The sequence below is a fragment of the Dermacentor variabilis genome, chromosome 7 (assembly GCF_050947875.1).
Source record: "Dermacentor variabilis isolate Ectoservices chromosome 7, ASM5094787v1, whole genome shotgun sequence".
NCBI lineage: Eukaryota > Metazoa > Arthropoda > Arachnida > Ixodida > Ixodidae > Dermacentor > Dermacentor variabilis.
In genome coordinates, this window is record NC_134574.1 from 78,290,750 (window position 1) to 78,311,527 (window position 20,778).

The 20,778-nt window shown below is 46.4% G+C and overlaps 1 protein-coding gene across 13 annotated transcripts in view; it reads left to right on the forward strand.

The window, feature by feature from the left end:
- LOC142587551 (glucoside xylosyltransferase 1-like) overlaps window positions 1-20,778 on the forward strand; it is a 106,770-nt gene that overhangs the window by 40,329 nt on the left and 45,663 nt on the right. For 9 of the 13 annotated variants that reach the window (XM_075698649.1, XM_075698650.1, XM_075698642.1 and 6 more), the window contains 2 exons: window positions 16,613-16,821; window positions 18,499-18,646. In XM_075698649.1, coding sequence (XP_075554764.1) covers window positions 16,631-16,821; window positions 18,499-18,646 — 339 coding nt within the window. In that variant the 5' untranslated portion in view covers window positions 16,613-16,630. The remainder of the gene's footprint in view (window positions 1-16,612; window positions 16,822-18,498; window positions 18,647-20,778) is intronic. The other 4 variants (XM_075698651.1, XM_075698653.1, XM_075698643.1 and 1 more) reach the window with 1 other exon arrangement.

The window sequence follows — 20,778 nt, forward strand, 5'->3', positions numbered from 1 at the left end:
TTTAATGTTCATAGTACTCGTCATTAATCATCACCATAATTTTATAGCCCATAGATTTTACGCACTTTACAGCGAATATTTTAGGCTACTTTACAGCCAAGTCACATCATCCATAGTACGTCGTCAACATTACCACGTGTCATGGCGCTCTTTGGCCAAACCTGGCCCTTGCGCCACAAAACACAACACATCATCATCCTCAATTACTTTTCGCGGACTTCGCTCACCGCCTTCTCTCCAGTGTCATCTCTTACACTACTCGCTCCTGCTAGACACAACACAAACACGCAACGACCTTAATGAAGTATCAATTACACGCTAGTTGACACGCTGTCGATGTATATTTGCGCTGAGCACAGGGATTGGAGCGTGGTCTTGTCTATGGAGACGTTATACGTCTACAGCCTCAACAACACCGCCCGTTACTAATCACGTTTCTTTCTTTTTTTTGTCGACAGGAGCATAGTGTATTTCCTCTGAATGTGCTTTCGGCTTTAGGTGTGACCTTGCACGCCAGCTTATTCTGTTACGTTGACGGCGACCGTTGTCGTCAGGCTGCCGCCTCATTCTGAGCTTCGCAGTGACCAGAGCGCACAGAAAGCTGTCTTCACAAACAAATCACCGGAATTCGAGCCCATCTCCCAAATGCACCATCTTGCATTTGTGAGATGGGCACGCTAACCATTACGCTACCACCTGCCTCCACCAATATCTGTTTATCTGCCTTCCCACTTCACGTTTTTGCCGCAGACGCAGGCAGAACGGATGCAGATACGAAAAAAAAGTAAACATTGCTTGAGCCGCCAGCTGACACATGACCTTAACTTTGGCAGGTTATTCTCATTGGAGCGCATGTAGGCTTGCGGCTGCGCGCAGATTGTGGGTCTCCTTAGCTTTATTGTAAATTGCTTTCACCGACTCTCTTCAGCTAGAACTGAAATGCCGGACAAAAATGAGAACTACCGTTGAATATACTTTTCTTGTTTTGTAGGTTCAAAACCAAAAACGCTCATTTCCAAAAATAGTGATTTTTTTAAGAAATGGCATAACGATAATGTATTTCGAGGTCAAGTCGTTGTGTCAATAGGGGCCGGCACCACGTATCGACGAAAGGGCATCACAGTGCCGATGCACGCGGCAAGTTCCTGAATGAAGAAAACAGGAAACGACTGTTTTTCAGTTCTCGCAACATATTGTACACAGAACACAAGGCACCCACCACCATGACATTTTATTTTTGACAACAGCGACACACAATGGCGGACTTATATAATTCCTAAAGGGGTTTCATTTGATTTTTTCATCGCAGAACGCAAGCACAGGTTGCGCCGCGCGTATACCGCAGCCACGCGCACTGTGGCCGCGCTCCTTTTCCTCTAACAATGTGGCCCCTGGCGGCTTCACGCGCTCCCGTAGGTGGCGGATTGGACTGTCACTCCAGAAGTTTAGATACATAACCTCTTTTCATAGAAACGACGGCATGATTGTTAACATATTGTTGGCTTGGATATGTTTTGCACGAGGCCCAAGACCCTATCTTCTAACGCGTTCTTATGTTTACGTTCGCATCTCAGTCTCGAAGGGACGCTCACCGTAACATGCTGCAATGGTGCTTGCGTTGAGCGTATGTAAGACGGAAAACGCGGTTCTAAAATGTCTGCATGTTCACTAACTTGTGCAGTAAACCTATGTTTGTAGTATTCGCGCAGTATAGTAGCAGTATAGTAAGAGTCACGAGTATGGCATCCGTAACCGCAAGCGTCACGTTATGGTCGTAACTTGTCGGGACAGCGTAGTTGTAATCCACAGACCCTGCCACTAAGGAATACGTGGCTAGGCATGGTTGATGAATAAATAATTGCGAAGATTGGTTTTCAGTAAAGGTTTGTTACCAAGAACGGCGGGAGCTTATACTGCCGCAAAGGACGGATGCTGGGCGGTGACTTCAATCATTTGCTCGACACATCACACATCTACACTGGAATTCAACTGGTTTCGCCAACTCTTGCTTATATTCTCTCGCCCCTAAGCTGCGACTTCGCCTGCCACCCGGGCCCCAGCTTTTCCTCTTTGTCCCCCTCTTCTTTCCCAATCTGCTGAGACGTGCTTCCGCTGATGCTTGCTCCTCCTTTTTCTCAATAAATGAAGGCATTCATTCATTCATTCATTCATTCATTCATTCATTCATTCATTCCTAAGTTACTGCAGAAAATATCGTGTCTCCATAACCACCCTGTCTCTCACCTGGACTCTCTCATCGCAAAACAAAGTTGCTGTGTTGCAAATGGCCAAATTTCCATAAATCGTCCTCCAAATTCCGAGTCGAGGCACCCCAAAATTTAGGTTGGCCCACCCCCATATCGCCCCCAAATTCAGACTGGCCGACCCCGAGATTGCCCCCACATTTAGGTATCACCAACCCCATATCATCCCCAAATACAGATTGGCCCGCCTCCACAATACCACCAAATTTAGGTTGGCCCACTCCAATACCACCTGCAAATCGAGGTTGGCCCACCCCCATATCCGCCCTAAACTAACGCTGGCCCACACCTCGATCACCTCAAATTTAAGATGGCCCACCGCAAATCAGCCACCAATTAAGGTTAGTCCACCCATGTATCACCCCCCAATTCAGCTTGGCCCAGCGGCACATCCCCCCCATGGCTAGGTTAGCCCGTCCCCATGTCACCCCAAAATTTAGCTTGGCGCACTCCCATATCATCCCCAAATCCAGGTTGGCCCATCCCCATATCAGTCCCAAAGTTAGCCTGGCCCACCCCTCTATCACCTCAAATTTAGGATGGCCCACCGCAAATCACTCCCACATTTAGGTTAGCTCATCCCCATATCACCCCCGATTCAGCTTCGCCCAGCCCCATTTCACCCCTGCGGTTAGGATGGCTCACCGCCCACATCCCCCCAAAATTTAGTTTCTCCCACCCCCGTATCATCCCCAAATCCAGGCTGGCCAACCCCCCACAGTCCCCCAAACTTAGGCTTACCCACCCCTATATCACCTCAAATTTAGGTTGGGCCACCCCCATATCAGCCTAAAAGTCAGCTTGGCGCATTACCATTTCACCCAAAATTTAGGTTGGGCCACTCCCATATCACTACCAAATTCAACTTGGCCCATCCCTGTATCACGCCCAAATTTATGCTGATGCCACTTCCAATTTCATGTTGGCCACCCCAACCCTTTTTATAAAAACCTCTGTATTCATTTGGGAAATTCGTCAAGTTTTTTGGCGTTACAGACACGATCTTGCACGATTTTGCCAAATTGCCAAATTGCCAAACTGCCAAATTGCTGGGGTACTCGCCAAAGAAAGCTGCGCATTAAAAGTAACTGCACCGATCGAGTGACGCCATATGTTGATCCTAAATACTGACGGCTAGCCAAGGTAGCTTCTCTGTAGAGCGACCGGGGAGACACAGCACGGGACATTTATTCAAATGGGTTTTTTACGGCCACACCTACGGATTCATTCCACATGGTTGTAGAGAACACATTAACAGTAGCAATTATTCCACACATTGCACATCTTGTCCTAGTTGGTGCATTTGTTATTTGGATGAATCTTTAGAAACAATTAACGTTCGGGTAGCGACTCAGCTTAGCAGAGCCTTTGTTCTGCACGAATGTTGCACAAGAATGGCACTGGCCACCGGGTGGCATTGTGGCCCAGGTGGACCTGATTCGCTTGGAGTATGTGCCATTAAGTACGGACCTTCCAGAAGAACGCAATAAGAATAGGCATTTTTTTCTCCCAGGTTCCAGGCTACAAAGCACGAAAGTTTTTTTTTCCATAACACAAAGCTATGTGCAAGCTTCTAGTTATGATGTCCAATGAATAAAATCTTCATAAATGCGATGACTTAAATGAACACGACACTGCTATGTTTTAGGAAGGAAAAATAGAAAATATAATATTTCACGAAAACCACTGGAAAACCAGAACCGCAAGCAAATCATGAGTTTTGTGTTTCTGCCATTTTGTGGGAGACTATAAAACTATGTGCTAGGCGGCTTTAAAAAAACTGCGCCGCTGAAAAACCAGAACTGAAAGCAAATGTTGGGTTTTGTGTTTCCTGCTCTCTTTTTTGTGTCCTGCTCTCGCTAAACCCAAGGGCTTCCAGGAAGCCAACGGTTCCTAAATCGACCACTGGGCAGATGGCTTCACATTCTAATAAAAAATGCTCCATCGTTTCCCTAGCTTTATCGCACCCCCAGCACATGCTGCTTCCTTCTTATATTTCGCTTTAGAGGTGCGCGTTCGAAGGTATCCTGATCTCGCTTCAAGAAGTACTGAGCTTCCCTTTGAGTTATCATAAATTATTTCTTTTCTGATTTCGTTTTTTCCTCTTATGTAATTACTCATGGCGGGTTTCTTTGCCATTACCGCCACCCATGAGATTATTTCATCCTCTCTGACTTTCAGCTTGACGTTCTTGGTTGTGGTGTTGTTCACCACAAAGGCCGCATACTTGCTTCTACGCTTCCCTGTTCTTTTCCTCCAATGTGAATCAATGTTTTTTCTGTACAAGGATGCACGGAGGCTAGCGCCACGTGGTGGCGGTGCAATTAACCGAGCGGCGGCAATGTCGTGCACACCCTCCTCTGCCATTTCGCCACTTGTTGAGCTATTCGGCAAGAGAACTGCCACGCAGGACCCACGGCACCGCAAACGTGGATGGGCTCGCAGAGAAAAGCTTCGGTCTTCAGAGGTCAGTGCCACAATTAGAGGTTGCCACGTGCTCCACAAGTCCGCCGCAAGCGATATTCTTTGTTTTGATGTGATATATGTTGGTGCTTCAAGGAGTTTTCGAAGTCACCTCTTTTTTTATTGAATACATTGTTGTGGCTGCAAGCGCTTTCAAAATTCCTGCTTTTGCCTATGTAGAGGGACAGAGAGAAAGGCTCTCTGTTGGACAAAGATTTTATCCCGAGCATGTATAGAACCACTGGCATGCGACTCTCTATAAGGATAGGGAATGGGATTAAAGCAATCTAGAGGAGAGTGAAAAGAAATGATCGAAAATTTCACAGCCACTTTCTCGACACTAAGTGACCTTGTACGATCGTCTTTGACGGAACGTGGCCTACACGAACCATTACCTGCCCTGCATAGGGTGTACCACTAATCCCCTGTGGAAAAGTCCACGTGGGGTATTATTTATATAACGCTTAAAAACTATTCCTTCTCCAGTCTCTCCTTGACACACTCTAGTTTATGCTATAACTAATGTTCACGATGACTCGCACGAGAGCGAGGTATCCACGTTCGGTTATGGGGTTTTTCTTCTCAGAACAAGAAAGGGGTCGGCTAACGTACGCAATAACGCGCGAAAAGCCATTCTGTAGTTGGGAAAGTATAACGCCGATGCCATGATCACACGCATCTGTACGAACTTCGGTTTCGGCGGTCGGGTGAAACTGAGCCAAAATGGGTGGGTTCGCTAGTCTAGCAATCAGTTCGGAAAATTCGGTGGCCTAATCAGGTCTCCAAGAACAAAAGAAAACGCCCTTCTTCAGAAGACGCGTCAAGGGGCGAGCGATGTCCGCGAAGCTATCGATCAAGCGTTGAAACTAGGAACGTAGTCTTATAAGCCTACGAACATCGCTCGACGAGCGTGGAAGTGGGGATTCTTTTACAGCACGGACTTTGTCGGGATTAGGCTGTATGCCGGCAGCGTCGACGAGCTGATCAAGTATTTTGATGTGACGTCGCCCGAAGTGGCATTTAGCAGAGCTGAACTGTAGACAGGCTTTCGGAAGACGGCAAAAACTGTGGAAAAGCGATGAAGATGGCTCTCGAAGTTGGCCGAATAAAGAAGAATATCATCTAGGTAGGAAAGACTTATGGCATTCAGAACTCGAAGAAGAGTCATACGACCGAAGGTGACAGGGGCATTACAGAGCCCAAACGCCATTTCTTTAAATTTCTAGAGGCATCAGGTGTAACAAAGGCTGTTTTCCGGCGAGGGTTTTCCGGCTGCAGTGACCACAGGATGGTAAGAACATGAATTAGCCAACACTTGAGGAGGGAATGGAAGAATCAGGTACCTGAGTAACCAAACAATGAGTTAGCGGTAAGAGGGAAAATAGAGCAATTCCGGATCAAGCTACAGAACGGGTATTCGGCTTAAACTCAGGAAGGGGACCTTAGTCTTGAAGATATGAACAACAATCTTATGGACATCATTAAGGAGTGTGCAATAGAAGTGGGTGGTAACTGCGTTAGACAGGATGCCAGTAAGCTATCGCAGGAGACGAAAGATCTGACCAAGAAACGCCAATGTATGAAAGCCTCTAACCCTAGAGCTAGAATACTACTGGCAGAACTTACCAAGTCAATCAACAAGCGTAAGACAGCTGACATAAGGAAGTATAATATGGATAGAATTGGACATGCTCTCAGGAACGGAGGAAGCCTAAAAACAGTGAAGAAGAAACTAGAAATAGGCAAGAATCAGATGTATGCGTTAAGAGACAAAGACGGCAATATCATTACGAATATGGATAAGATCGTTCAAGTGGCTTAGGAGTTCTATAGAGATTCATACAGTACCAGTGGCACCCACGACGGTAACGGAAGAGAGAATAGTCTAGAGGAATTTGAAATCCCACAAATAACGCCGGACGAAGTAAAGAAAGCCTATGGAGCTATGCAAAGGGGAAAGACAGCTGGGTAGGATCAGGTAAAAGCAGATTTCTTGAAGGATGGTGGGCAGATTATTCTAGAAAAACTGGCCACCCTGTATGCGCAATGCCTCATGACTTCAAGCCTACCGGAATCTTGGCAGAACGGCGACATAATCCTAATCCACAAGAAAGGGGACGTCAATAAATAGAAAAATTATAGACCTCTCAGCTTACTGTCCGTTGCTTACAAAGCATTTACAAAGGTAATTGCAAATAGAATCAGGAACACCTCACACTTCCGTCAACCAAAGAACCAGGCAGGATTTCGTAAAGGCTACTCAACAATAGACCATATTCATACTATCAATCAGGTGATCGAGAAATGTAGGGAATATAACCAACCTTTATATATAGCTTTCACTGATTACGAGAAAGCGTTTGATTCAGTCGAAACATCAGCAGTCATGCTGGCATTACGGAATCAGGGTGCAGACGAGCCGTATTTAAAAATACTGAAAAATTTCTATAGCCCATCCACAGCCACCGTAGTCCTCCATATAGAAAGCAACAAAATCCCAATAAAGAAAGGCCTCAGGCAGGGAGATACGATCTCTCCAATGCTATTCAGAGCGTGTTTACAGGAGGAATTCAGAAACCTGGATTCGGAAGAATTAGGGATAAGAGTTAATGGTGAACACATTAGTAATTTGCAATTCGATGATGATATTGCCTTGTTTAGTAACTCAGGGGACCGACTGCAATGCATGCTCACTGACCTGGAGAGGCAAAGCAGAAGGGTGGGTCTAAAAATTAATCTGCAGAAAACTAAAATAATGTTTAACAGTCTCGGAAGATAACAGCAGTTTACGATAGGTAGCAAGGCACTGGAAGTGGTAACGGAATACGTCTGCTTAGGACAGGCAGTGACCGCGGATCCGGATCATGAGACTGAAATAATCAGAAGAATAAGAATGGACTGGGATGCGTTTGGCAGGTACTCTTAGATCATGAACAGCAGGTTGCCGTTATCCCTCAAGAGAAAAGTGTATTACAGCTGTGTCTTACAAGTACTCACCTGCGGGGCAAAAACCTGGAGGCTAACAAAAATGGTTCTACTTAAACTATAGACGACGCAACGAGCTACGGAAACAAGAATGATGGGTGTAACATTACGTGATATGAAAATAGCAGATTGGGTGAGGGAACAAACCTGAGTTAATGACATCTTAGTTGAAATCAAGACAAAGAAATGGACATGATCAGGGCATGTAATGAGGAGGGAAGATAACCGATGGTCATTAAGGGTTACGGACTGGATTCCAAGGGAAGGGCAGTGCAGCAGGGGCGGCAGAAAGTTAGGTGGGCGGATGAGATTAAAAAGTTTGCAGGGACAACATGGCCACAATTAGTACATGACCGGACTAGTTCGAGAAGTATGGGAGAGGCCTTTGCCCTGCAGTGGGCGTAACCAGGCTAATGATGATGGTGATGATGATGATCGTCAAGAGCAACTTGCCAGAGCTGTTGCGACTGGGCGTCCGAAGATGTGGGAATGTACATTGCTCGCGGAAGGGTAAGGGAACGTGATGCTGGCTCGATATTCAGGATGTTTTACAAATACGTATATATTTTGAAATTAAAAAAAAATTCAAAGTAGTACAGTAAAAGTTCACGATGCAGTTGTAGCAGCCGATGACTACCGCCGGCCGTTGCTCATTTTAGGCTCTGCGGGGTCATTGTTCAGTCAGTTCCCCCAATCCGGCTTCAAGAGACCGATGACACCAGGTCCCATCAATCCGGAGGTCGGTTGCCCTTTCCCTCCGAAGGTAGCTTCGTCGGAAACGCACGCACTTCACTGGGCGCAAGCAAGGGAGGGGGGGCGTACGCTGACTCCGATCGTACACTGACTCCTTGCGCGGCGAGTACATACCAATATGGGCGGCTGACTAGTGATGGCTGTATGTTTGCTAATTGCCCAAACCTCTTCTGACCGAGGTAGTGCCGCGCTGGTCATAAATCCCGTTTTGAAAACCATTTTAGTGAGGCGGTCGGCCCGTTCCCCATAATCACGCTAGCCGTGACCGGAAGTTGTCGCGGGGAGTACGGTTGATCACAACAGCCCGTCTGCCCCCAGAAAGAGCGCTCGCAAGGGGGCAGGGTGCCTCTTGAAGAGGCCTTGGGCGCTCAGCAGACACAGCTCCGGCTCGAAGTCTCGGGCTCACCGGCAGGATCGAACGACCAATCGCAATGGCACCCAGAGCGGAGGTCAATAGAGGAGAAGTAACTGGCGCCGTGCTAACAGTCTCCCATGTCGCCGATCTGTGGAAGAGGGTACACGTCATTCTTAGTGGCCTTGAATTGTTGATAATCCACGCAAATACTCCTAGCGTTGTCCTTTTTCTTCACCAATATGACTGGGCAGGCCCAAGGGCTGGAAGAAGGCTCCACAATGTTCTTTTGAGGCATTATGTTGACCTTGGCATTATGTTGACCTTGGCATTAACCTTGGCATTATGTTGACCTGCCACATGGTAAGGTCCCTGGTGTACGGGAGGGGCATCGCCTGTGTTAATGCGATGCGAAACGAAGGTGGTCTGGCATAATGGATGACCAACAAAATCGAAAATATCTTGGTACAAAGCTACGAGGGAGCAATGAGTATTTGCATAATCAGGTCGCAGGCCATGGTAAATCGTTCGGTGTAATGGGTCCTCATACATAGAAGTTGAAGTCGACTGTACAGCAGACAAGCTGAGGATAAGTAGCCAGTGTCTAAACAGTAGAGTGCTGCAATGAATTCAGTGTGGCTAGGGAAATATCCAGTGGAAGAACTTGCGTCGATGAAGTAAAGATCAGAATGGGAATGCACGCCTAATTATTCCGAGCTGTAACAATGGTGTTAGGCAGCGTAACATGGCGGGTTAAGAGAACGTCCAGAACAGGTTATCCCACGTAATCTCCCTAAGGGAGAGCAGGGTAGGGCTCCGTTGAGAAGTATGGTTCGACCTGGGGTGGCAGACGAACGAATTGGCCCCACCCAAGGCGGGGCTTGTTTGTGACATCGTCGGCAGTACATTGGTGTCAGTATTAGCACAGAACGCCGGAAGAACGCCAGAACACGGCCGGTAATGTTAATACGGGCAGTATATAGGCCTGTATGCAGTTGTGCTGCCATTGGCAACTCGAACGGGAGGGGAGGCGCCAAGTGAGCATTTTCTTAAGACGTCGGCGCAGAACGGAGCCCATTACAGATGTCTGGGCATCTGTGTCTATTAGAGTGGTTATGAACAGACTATCAAAGAAAACTTCGATACGGTTGCATCGAGGAGCAGAGGTCAAGAGAGGATCTTCGTTCCGGGTCGTCAATGCAGTGTAACGTCCGGGCGCTGCATTATTTAGTTTTCTGAGTGGCGACTGGGATACGACGGAGGCGGCGAACGTCGACGCGGAGGTGAACGGAACTGTCGAGATTCAGGCGAGGGCGAACGGCTTGGATTAAACGACGGAAGGGGGCGTCACCACTGGAGGATTGTATCAAGCATAAAATTGATATATCAAGCAAGGGTTGTATGCCGAGCTGTGATAAAAAGTGACGTTGGGACGCGATGAGTACGAGTGGCTGCGGCCGTTCATGTAACGTTCGCCTATCACCTGGGCTTTGATAACACACTGGTGGGTACCGCCGACTCGGTGCAACTGAAGCGACCGCTATAGCATTTGGGAGTGCATTGCTGCTCCCTTGACTGTGGAGACCCATCTTGGCAAACTCTTGTCGAACGACAGATTGAATGAGTGATACGGTCGTCACATCATTGTCGGGCGATCGAGGATAACGGATCGCTGGAGCAATGGCCTCCAGTTCCCGACGGAAAATCTCTGTCACGGCAGGTGAACTTGGTGGCTGACGAAGCGCTGGAACGTCAGTCCAGGAAAATTAGCTGGGGTGATTGGCAGGACATCGAATTGCTGAGTACTGCGTCGCCTTTTAGCTTGTTCGAGGCGTCAGCACGACGAAAGGAAGGTATCAACTGTCGCACAATCCTTGCACAAAAGCCAATTGAATGTGTCGTCTGCTATTCCCTTCAGCACATGGCCGACTTTATCCGATTCCGACATGTCTTTGTTTGTTTTTTTACAAAGAGCCATCACGTCCTGTATATAGGAAATTACGACTCTGTGGACGATTGAGCTCGTGTCGCAAGCTCTTGTCTGGCTGATAGCTGATGACCTTGAAGGTTTTCCAAATACGTCACGCATCTTCTGTTTGCAGACTTCCCAGCTAGTCAGGCCTTCTTCGTGTTCGTATACCACACGAGAGCCGTGCCTTGGAAATAGAAGATTACGTTGACAAGCATTATTGTCACCATCTGTTATGGCCGCGGACGCGTTCATGCCAGGTGAGCCACTCTTAAACGTCCGTGCCATATATGCCAGCGAAAATTCCTTGGTCACGAGGGTGCGATAGCACTAGATCTCATAAAACCTGCGGGGATGTAGACCCGGCGGGATCGTTTGAAGACGTCGTGACGGAACCGATGTGGCGTTCACAACGGAGATACTGCGTAGCGAGGTAGTGAGCTTACCCCTCACTTCCCCCCACATGTGACGCTGTACGAGATCTGCACCGGTATTTGCTTAAACGCAACATTGAAGGCTCCGACCCATAGCATCGGGTAGGATAGGGTACCCTTCTACGATGGCACGTACTTACTGCAAGGAATCGGTCAAGAATTGGATGGAATTAGCAAGATTCTGTTAATACACATATTGGTAAACGTGTCAAACATACACAGATAATGTTTGAAGTATTTAGGAGTATCGCCTTGAAACAGCTATGAATTTTTCTATGGCTGAGCAAATATTCCTTTGCTAGATTTCAAGAGAGGACACTCCTAGAGAAAGAATATTTGGAATGAAAAAAATGGAAACCAAGTTGCTTGAACGTTGGTTCTGAAATGTCTTTCCTTAAAGAAGAAAACTAAAACGGCGGCATGATAAGAAAAAAATATCTGTGGTCTCGTCTTCTGCACATGCAGATTGGGCATAGAGTGGAGGGTGTCAGACAAGGCGTGTGAGAATAAAAGTTTAACACTGCTATTCGACAGCCTAATCGGGTAAGAATTACTTCAGTTTTTCTGTTGTGAAAGGAATTTTTGTGCCAAGCGAATAAGAGGTGTTGATATTCTGAAAAATTTGCTATCGCTTGGTCCATAAAGTCTTGATCAATTGCATATATCCTAAATCTAGCAGTAATTAGCTAAGCTGATGCAGGACATAATAATAGTGCAGGGCCACTGAGGGCCGCTCTCGCGAGACTGTCATCCATTTCGTTCATGTATAATCCCTTATGACCTGGCATCCAAAGTAACCTAATTAAGTTCTCGTGGGCATACACACCATATTAAAGCAGTCAACCTAGTCTTCTTTTGTTGTCGCGCTGTCGGCACATACCATACTGCAACAATATGCATGATTTCGGAAAAAATACTTGCAAGCGAATTACAAGGAAAGAATAATGTCGTTTCCAATGCACGTGGGCGGAGCGCTGGGCCGCCTCGTTTAATACACTGACTGAGACAAGGCTTCCAATAGTGCCAAGGAAAGAAACTGAATTCAGGCAGTATTTCGGGGGGACATCCTCGCTATCCAGGTCGCAGCAAAACGTTGAAGCACCATTATGACAGCCATGCACCTGCATACGCAAAATGCTGTGTTATAGCTACCATTGCAGACTTAAGGTCGCAGCTTCGAGCAGCTAGCGTATTGAAAAAGGGCTTTCGTACGGAAATCGCATTAGTAAGATCTTGATGAGGGCTAGTTGGTCCATACTTAGAACTGAGTTTAAACAGCGCGAAAAAGACGAGGACACAAGGAAACAAATACCTGCAAAAATACTAAATACCACGAACAGCGCTTGTCTGTGGTATTTGTTTCCTTGTGTCCTCGTCTTTTTCGCGCTGTTTAACCTCAGTTCTGAGTACGGAAGTCGAAGTGTATAATTCTTATTACCACAGTTTGATCGGCCGCAACATCCTTTCTCTTTTATTATATGAATTCTAGAACTAAGATAAATACAAGCCAAGCTCAGCAAAGAACCATCACTGCAACAATGTACAGGAAACCGACTCATTTCGCCAAATACCTGAGCTTTGCTCAGACACCTATACACCTCATGGGCCAGAAACGCTCGGTTGTGGCACCTTTGTTCAAGCGAGCTTTGTACGAACGAACCCTCAAGTAGGCTGAAAGCGAAAAGAATGAGAAACGACCTGGCAAGCCAATGCCTACCTCCGCAAACTGCTACGTCAGCAAGAACGCCATTCTACTGAGCGCCTGCGCACCAGCACTGCGCAGTCCAGAAAAACAGCACCCACTCCGTATGCTCCCTTTGTAAGCGAAGCAATCAAAAGAGTGTTCAAGGACTGTAATACTCAGATTGCCCACGTTCCCACGCACAAGCTATGGAGCCGACTGGTACGCGTAGAATATTCCGCGCCAAGGCTGCGGTGCATCGTACGTTGGAGAAGCAAGACACTTCAGATATCGTATCATGCGGCACCAAAATGATGTATCCAAGGGACACGCGGCCGCCAACGCGCTTGCCGGACATCATCTTATATCAGCTCAAATCATTGAATGGCATTTTGCAACCATCATTGCCGCGGAGAAATCACTTTCAATAGACATAATATTTATTCAATCCAAACTTCATACGCCTAATCGGGTACACGGTAACCAATGAAATCAACATTTAAAGCACCTATTTTATCTGTCTTTTGGTAATCGATCACTATCAAGTTTAAAGCAAACAGTACAATGGGCGGTTTGGTCTCACAACTTGGGACAATACCACAGTGAAAATTGCGATAAATTAGAAACGAATCAGCTCTCAATGTTACCGTTGTTTACGGCTGCATTTAACAGCTGACTGTGCATTTGCGATGCTGCTCGATGTGTAGATTCAGGAGGATGCGAAAGACTGGCAAATAATGCATTCGTATAGGAGGTTGATCCGGCAGAGAGCACCGCGGAAGAAACAACTGTTGCGACAGCCTGCGTAAAGCTGAACAGGTAGAAATCGTAACTTATAAGTGATGCAGCCACAAACAAGAGGGAATAATAAGAAAACGACCAAGGCAAGCGTCCTTCCATATTGCTTCGCGTTGCTCTGCACAACTTATAAGCATCAATACCAAGCGCGTTACTGCGCCCGATGTTTCGCTATAAAAATATCGTCGGAATCACGTATCCATCAGTTTGGAAATAGCGTTCAAACTAAATATTGTGCAGCTGCTCTGCGTAGCCAGCACGTTTTCTGTTACCCACCGCTACAACTTAGTGGCTACAGAGTTACTGAGGCCGCGGTTCGGTCCCGGCCGAGTTGGCCGCATTTCAATGGGAGCGAAATGCAAAAACGCTCATTTACTTAGACATAGGTGAATGTTAGGAACCCCAAGTGGTCAAATTTATTTCGGAGTTTCCACCATGCCGTGCCTCATAATTAGATCGTGTTTTTCAAGAACATTCAGTAGGCAAACAGAAAGGGTTAAAAAAGATCAATTCTGTGGTTCTGCAGGTCAACACCACGATCTAATTATGTCTTATTTAACACTTATGTCCGAATAAGGAGCAGCACAGATATAATGTGTACGTTTTCGCAGATGGTTTTTTAGTAGTCTTGAAACGACGGTTGGAAGACGCCTTAGCAACACGTAAACAAAAGGCACTTTAACGAAATGTCTTCCAGAGATTCAAAAAAGACGCTTTGTAGCTGCCTTTAGCGATTGCACATTTTTGCTCATTTTGACTGGTCTCAAACGGCTACAAAACACCTTGTGTTCAGTGGGCAAGAAGCTCCTAATCGGTAGCCAGGAGGTGCCCAACCTGACTGCGAAAGCTATTCCAGGTTTCATGAGATCAAGGCTTAGATTCATTTGTGAAAGAAAGGTTGACAGTGCTCTTCATCGTTAGTTGTGAGTGTGCCGAAGCAATTTGGTACAACCCTTTTCACATTTCTTAATCAGCGATAAAACGTCGTCTGTGAAAAAAAAAGTTGTCTTCAATTTCAAAAAGTATGTCTGAATCGTTATGACGACTCTTTTGAGTAAACCCCAAGGCGTAAAGCGCTCCCTGAAAACTGAGAGACCCAGATGAGCCAGTGAAATATAAGTTCTGCACTCAATAACTTGTATTTTACTTGCTCATCGGATCTCAGTTTTCATGAGTTTTCAGTATCTGTAGGAACTCCTCCTCCTCAGGAGGGGGCCGAAACCCCATGGCTCGATGCCGTCGTCGGCAGTCGACGTAAACCTCCACACGATTAACGGTAATCCCATTCTCGTGGTGGACGTCCTCGGCATGCTGATAGAGTCAAACGGCTGTAACGGTCGAGCGATCAACAAAATCACCGCGAACACGGAGAACATGATCGGACTAATCAACAGAGTATCTGAAAGGCAGGGAGGTATCAGGGAATACAACTTCCTCAGGCTCTTTCACGCCTTCCTCATGAGCCACATCACGCACTTGGCGGCCATGCATTGCTGGAAAAGCCGGAGAAGAAGCTGCACACGTAATTCGCTAGAGTATAAAGAGAGTGATGGGCATTCCCTTGCAAGCCAGCACCGTGCGACTCATGCAGCTACGCGTTCACAACACCCTGGAGGAGATCATCCATGCACATGAATCCGCCCAAGTAGCTCGGCTGTTTGCATCTTTGTCTTCTGCATATAATCTATAACCCCACTCTTACACTCTCTCTGTTAAGGTCCTCACACATTTGTTGTAACTCGTCTGCATTGTTGCTGAATAGAGCAATGCCATAGGCAAACCGAAGGTTGCTGAGATATTCGCCATCGATCTTTACTGCTGAGCCTTCCGAGTTCCGAGGTGGACTCGGTTGGCGAAGGACAGAGGTAATTGGAGATCGCAGAGAGAGGCCTTCGTCCTGCAGTGGATATAAAACAGACTGATGATGACGATGACGACGACGATGATGGTGATCATGATCATGATTATTATGCCCTACTTCTGACGAAATTCCGTTAGTCACAAGCATCCAACAAAGCTAACAAGGTCAATATTGCAAGTTCTTTTGAAATGGGCATTGGAAGAATGAATGTCAGCGGCCCTTGCATGTGTTTTCCTGGTAATTATTTCAAATATATTTTTGCAAAGCGGTAATCGGTGATAATAAACAAATTTGATTGTCGCAAACAGGCTGGCTCTCATATAAAGCTTTCAGCTGCCACTCAGCGCTGTCTCTATGTCGTGTGTCTCTTTTGCCCTCTTTCTTTGCACTTCAAGTCAGTCATGAACTAACTGTTCCAAGAGCGCTTAAGTAGACTCATTTACGAGAACTAACATAGGTTAGTATAAGTTAGCGTGACTAAGTACCGTCCCCTTTAATGAAGTGCCTCGTTATTTCTATATTCACATTTTTTTCCACAGAAGAATATTTGCCAAAAGACACACACGTGAAGTCTCAATAATGAAACCTTCAACACGAAGAGATCTGTCACATGATACTTCTGCAAGCTTCACGGATAAATTTTAAGCTTCTTATGAACCTCTTGACGCGAATTTGTGAAGCTAACAGTGAACAAGACACGAATACAGGCTCACTCTTGCAGAAAGTTCAGGTTCGGGAGGGGCTGTTTCGACTGATGTAATGTCTTTTGTGTAAACAGCACTTTTTGAGACAGACAAAGTGTATTCATGCTTTTAGAATTGCATATACTGTATGACCGTAGCTTGATATTCCTGAAACGCACGTAAATCTAGCTAATAAACACGAGGCAATCTAGACAAGCGCACGCGAACGCAGTAACAAGCATGGACAATTAGACAAAACCTTTATATAATGTGAAACTCCATTCCTTATATTAAGGTGCAAATGAAAGGTGTTTCACTTACTAAAAAAATTTAAATTAGGAGTTTATTGGATGTGTTGTTTTTGTGCAGTACAGAACAACGGCTATCATGGCGGATATCCGTCTTGCGCATCTCTTACTCGGCCTGTGTGCGTTAGCAGCATTGGCCGGATTTCTTCTCACCCGCTTTGGATACATGATCGTGGATGACAAATTGCACCAGTACCGTAACAAGGCCGAGGTCAAAGTCCAGCATTCAGTCGCCTTCAACGACGTAACACTCGTCAAGCCCACTGCAAGGTGAGCATTTCTCACTTTCTCCCTCTTAGTTCAGATAACAGAAAAAAATTCCTCTAGAATCCAACTCAATATCACTGTCGAGATTAACGCTACCGGCAGTCAAGCAGTGCATTGACGTACTGTATACCGCCGCCGAAGCGCATCACGGCTTAGCCGTCAACAGCCGGGCTTCTATGCTACGGTTCCCTCTGGGGACGCTGCGCCATCTACCGCCACTCACGCCAAGCCATCGTGCCTTTGCCAGGCCTGCGGTATTGCACCGGTGGCTCGCCGGTGCGCGCCAACACTGACAGTTATTCTCCTTGTGCCCACGAGCATCCGTGGCGCAGCGCTGAAGCATCTGGCTGAATCACTAAATGAATTATAAGCCTCTTTTTTTTATTATTAAAGAGTGGCATAATGCCCATATCTTCTGCGTAATTTTTATCCTTTTTTGCAGAACAAGCGGAGTACCTTAACCAAAGTGTACAGGCGTGTACTTATTGTTTGCTTTTGGGGCATGCGAGTTGTCAACCAGCTATATAATTTGCAGTTGAGATGTTCCGCTGCACAGCTCAACAAGACACGAAGAAACGTGATGCCACATACAGGGTAAAGCGCAGTGTAACAACTGTTTTATTCTAAGGGTTGTGGCAGTAATCGGAATATTGAATACATATCCAGCGAACGTTTCGACTAGATTCATAGTTGACTCGATGTTCATTGCTCGAATTTGTCGAATGTCCGTTCCTTTCGTTTGTCATATAGGTGATAACAAATCGATACGACGCCTATTTGATGTTTACAAACCGAAAGACATATCCACTTGCAGAAAGTTCTGAATGCTTACTTTACAGGAGAACGACGGTTGTTCTGGAGAGGCACCATTTGTGTAGTGAAAGCGATAAGCTGCTCGCTTCCTAACCTAGCTGGACAATAGGCATTTTTTTTATTGGCAGTCAGCCTCTGAAGGCTGTGCAAGAGTACCTTTACATAGGCTAATTAGTCAGAGGAGAGCCGGGCTGTGAGAAGACAATTTACGGATGGAAAAAGTGCATTGGAGTTCACATGCCAGTCATTACCAAGCCACGACCAGCAGCTTTCCGCTATCCTTGAAAAGAGAAGTGCTTCTCCATTGCACTCTACTGGCACAAACCAAAGGCGAGAAATTTGAAGGTTTAAAGAAGCTTTAGAAGTAAGGGCCACACAACGAGCGATAGACTTAAATGTTATGCGTAACGTTTAGAGGCAGGAAGACAGCGATGTGGACTAGAGAGCCAACGGCAATAGCTGATGTTCTTGTTGACATTTAAAAGAAAAAAATGAAGCTGCGCAAGCATCGCAATCCATAGTGCAGACAACCGGTGGTCTGTTAAAGTTACAGAATGGGTGCATACCAAGAAAATGAAGCCCATTCGCGGACGGGAGAGAATCAGATGGTGTGATGACATCAGGAAATTTGCAGTGATAACTTCGAATCAGCAAGCGCACAACAAGGGTAACTGGAGGTCGCTAGGAAGAGCCGTCGTTCTGCAGTGGTCATGAATATAGGCGGCGGTGGCTGCTGCTGCAGTGGTGGCGGCTGCTGCTGCTGCTGCTGCTCGTGAAGGAAGAGCAGGAAGTTATCTCAAGTACACAACTATTTTCTCCGAGGCGAAAGGTTACTTTAGATCTAAAACGACTTACTTTGTTTCGCAGCGAGAGAATGACCCTGGTGTTCGTCATATGCGAGAGCCATTTTGATCTTGGCATCGTTGCTGTGAAATCAGCTGTCGCCTACTCAACGTCGAGGCTACACCTAGTCGTCATCACAGATAAACAGAACGAGGAAAAGATTCGAAATGAGGTAAGCCGGTAACGTATGTCGTCAATGCCGCATGTTGCACAGATGCGTCAGCTTTTTCTGAGAGTCACGAGATTTTCAGGTGCCGTAGCGAGAAACTATGCGGGTGGTTTTCCGAGTCGAGCAGCAATTCTTAACGACCGCTTCTACTCATATACTCGAGAGGCAAAGCGGTATTCTCTTTCTTAACAACCTATATAATGGTGCGAAATTATAGTTAATCAAAAGATAGTTGAAATTTCGTGGCACACGTGTGTCCCAGTCTCTCCATTTGGTCCTCGTTTATTGCGCACTATCTATATACCGCATGTTGTATCGCCAAATCGCTGAAACCGCATAGATTCTCTTGAAGTGTATTTCAATATATTTTGTTGTTGACTTCATTTTACGCCTTGGGTGCTACGGCCTCCCACGTAGTACAAGCAGATAATGTAAAAGCGAAAGAATGGACTTTTCTGAGGGTGTATTTCCTGTCCTTTCTCTACTGCTAGCCTCATCGCAGCGTCAGTCAGCGGAACATGACTCTTCCCAATGACGTCCACCCCTTTCTTCGTGGTTTTGTTTCTTCAGTGGGGTGCAGGACTCGGATGCGCAAGATCCGCAATCAAGAATTTCATCGGCAAAACTCCTCTACAGGAAGAGCCCGCCTAGTTATTTTGGAGTCTCTGCTATGCGAAGTAAACGTACCGAGCACACCATGGCACGAAAGGCTTAAGCTACCTGGTGAAACGTGTACCACCTATATTGATAGGATGTTGAAGCTGTGCAAACTAGTTCACTTGTGAAATGCTCGAAGAACTTAAAGTCGATGATCTGCTGGTAAGGATCGCGCAGCAGGATTGTAAGAGTGACTGGTAAGAAAATTGTGGGCTCTGCTCCAAACGTTAGACTTAATTGCCGCTATGTAAATATTGGGATAACGCATAGAACATTACGGAAGTTGCATAAGATGAGGGCACAGTTGTACGCACAGCATTTAATTGCATAGCAGTGTTTTAGCCCCTTCACCTAGCCTTTGCTTCAAGTAGACTCCAACATTTGAGTTGAATCAATATTAAGGCGAAAGCGTTAAAGAGCTCGTTACAACGACCCATACCCGAAAAATAGTGGAGTCTTGTCAGTGATACAAAAGAAAGCAGACGAGTGGCACAAAAATATCATCATTAGCAATGACTCATACAAAAAAAAACATAATCTGGAATGCATCATACCACCGTAAGCAAACAAAGACGCAATGGCTCAATATGACTGAAGGCACGACGGAAAAAAGGAATGAGGCAAAGAAAGAAAGAAAATATCAAAATTAGGAATGGCTTATACCCCCGCAAACGAGCAGATACAATGGCGGAATGTGAAAGAAGAAACGAATGAAAGAGAGAGCGAGAGAGAAAACATTTACTTCTGAAGAGGTTGGGTGACTTCCTCGTTGGTAGAAGCCATTAGTTACGGGCCCCATTGGCTTACGCCACTCCGTGTGCCCGCCGGATCAGCCGTCGCTGCTTTTACGGGTCTAAGCTGGTCAGCGCAGTCTCCCAGGAGGAAAGTGAAGGGGAAGGAATAGATGAATAACCTGGAGGGTGTGGGCACTCCCAGATGCACAGATATACTGTGGCTTTGCTCCACAGTAGGGACAGTATGAGGCATGTTGCGCGGGGTGGAAAAAGTGAAGATAAAAGAGACAGGGAAAGCTGTCGCCACGCAACGGCCTCTTCTCGGTTAACGGAATTAGGGGGGGGGGGGGGGAGTGTCTTCCGCTACCTCTGTAATTCTGTAGAATTTCAGTGTCGTTCAGTGGTTCTGTCGGTGCGTCGCCTCGGTTGGACAGCTCTTCCAATGGCGCCCGCCTAGTGAGCTGTCAAGCTACCGCATTAGCGCGTTTACAGCATGAAGAGAGGCGTGTCCAGGTGTACAGACGATACGCACCCTGTGTAACGATGTAAGGTGTAATCATGTAAGTATGCGGTTTGTGTAGGATGTCACTATCCTTTGCGCGAAAGTCCAGCAGGTGGTCTGTGAATCCGTGACCAATGTGATGGGTCCATCCGGTGCCGTTATGGTTGAAGCGTGGACGATGGCTAGGGCGATAGCAGCCTCTTTCGCCGTGCCACTGTCCACAGTGAACCCTCAGAGAGTAT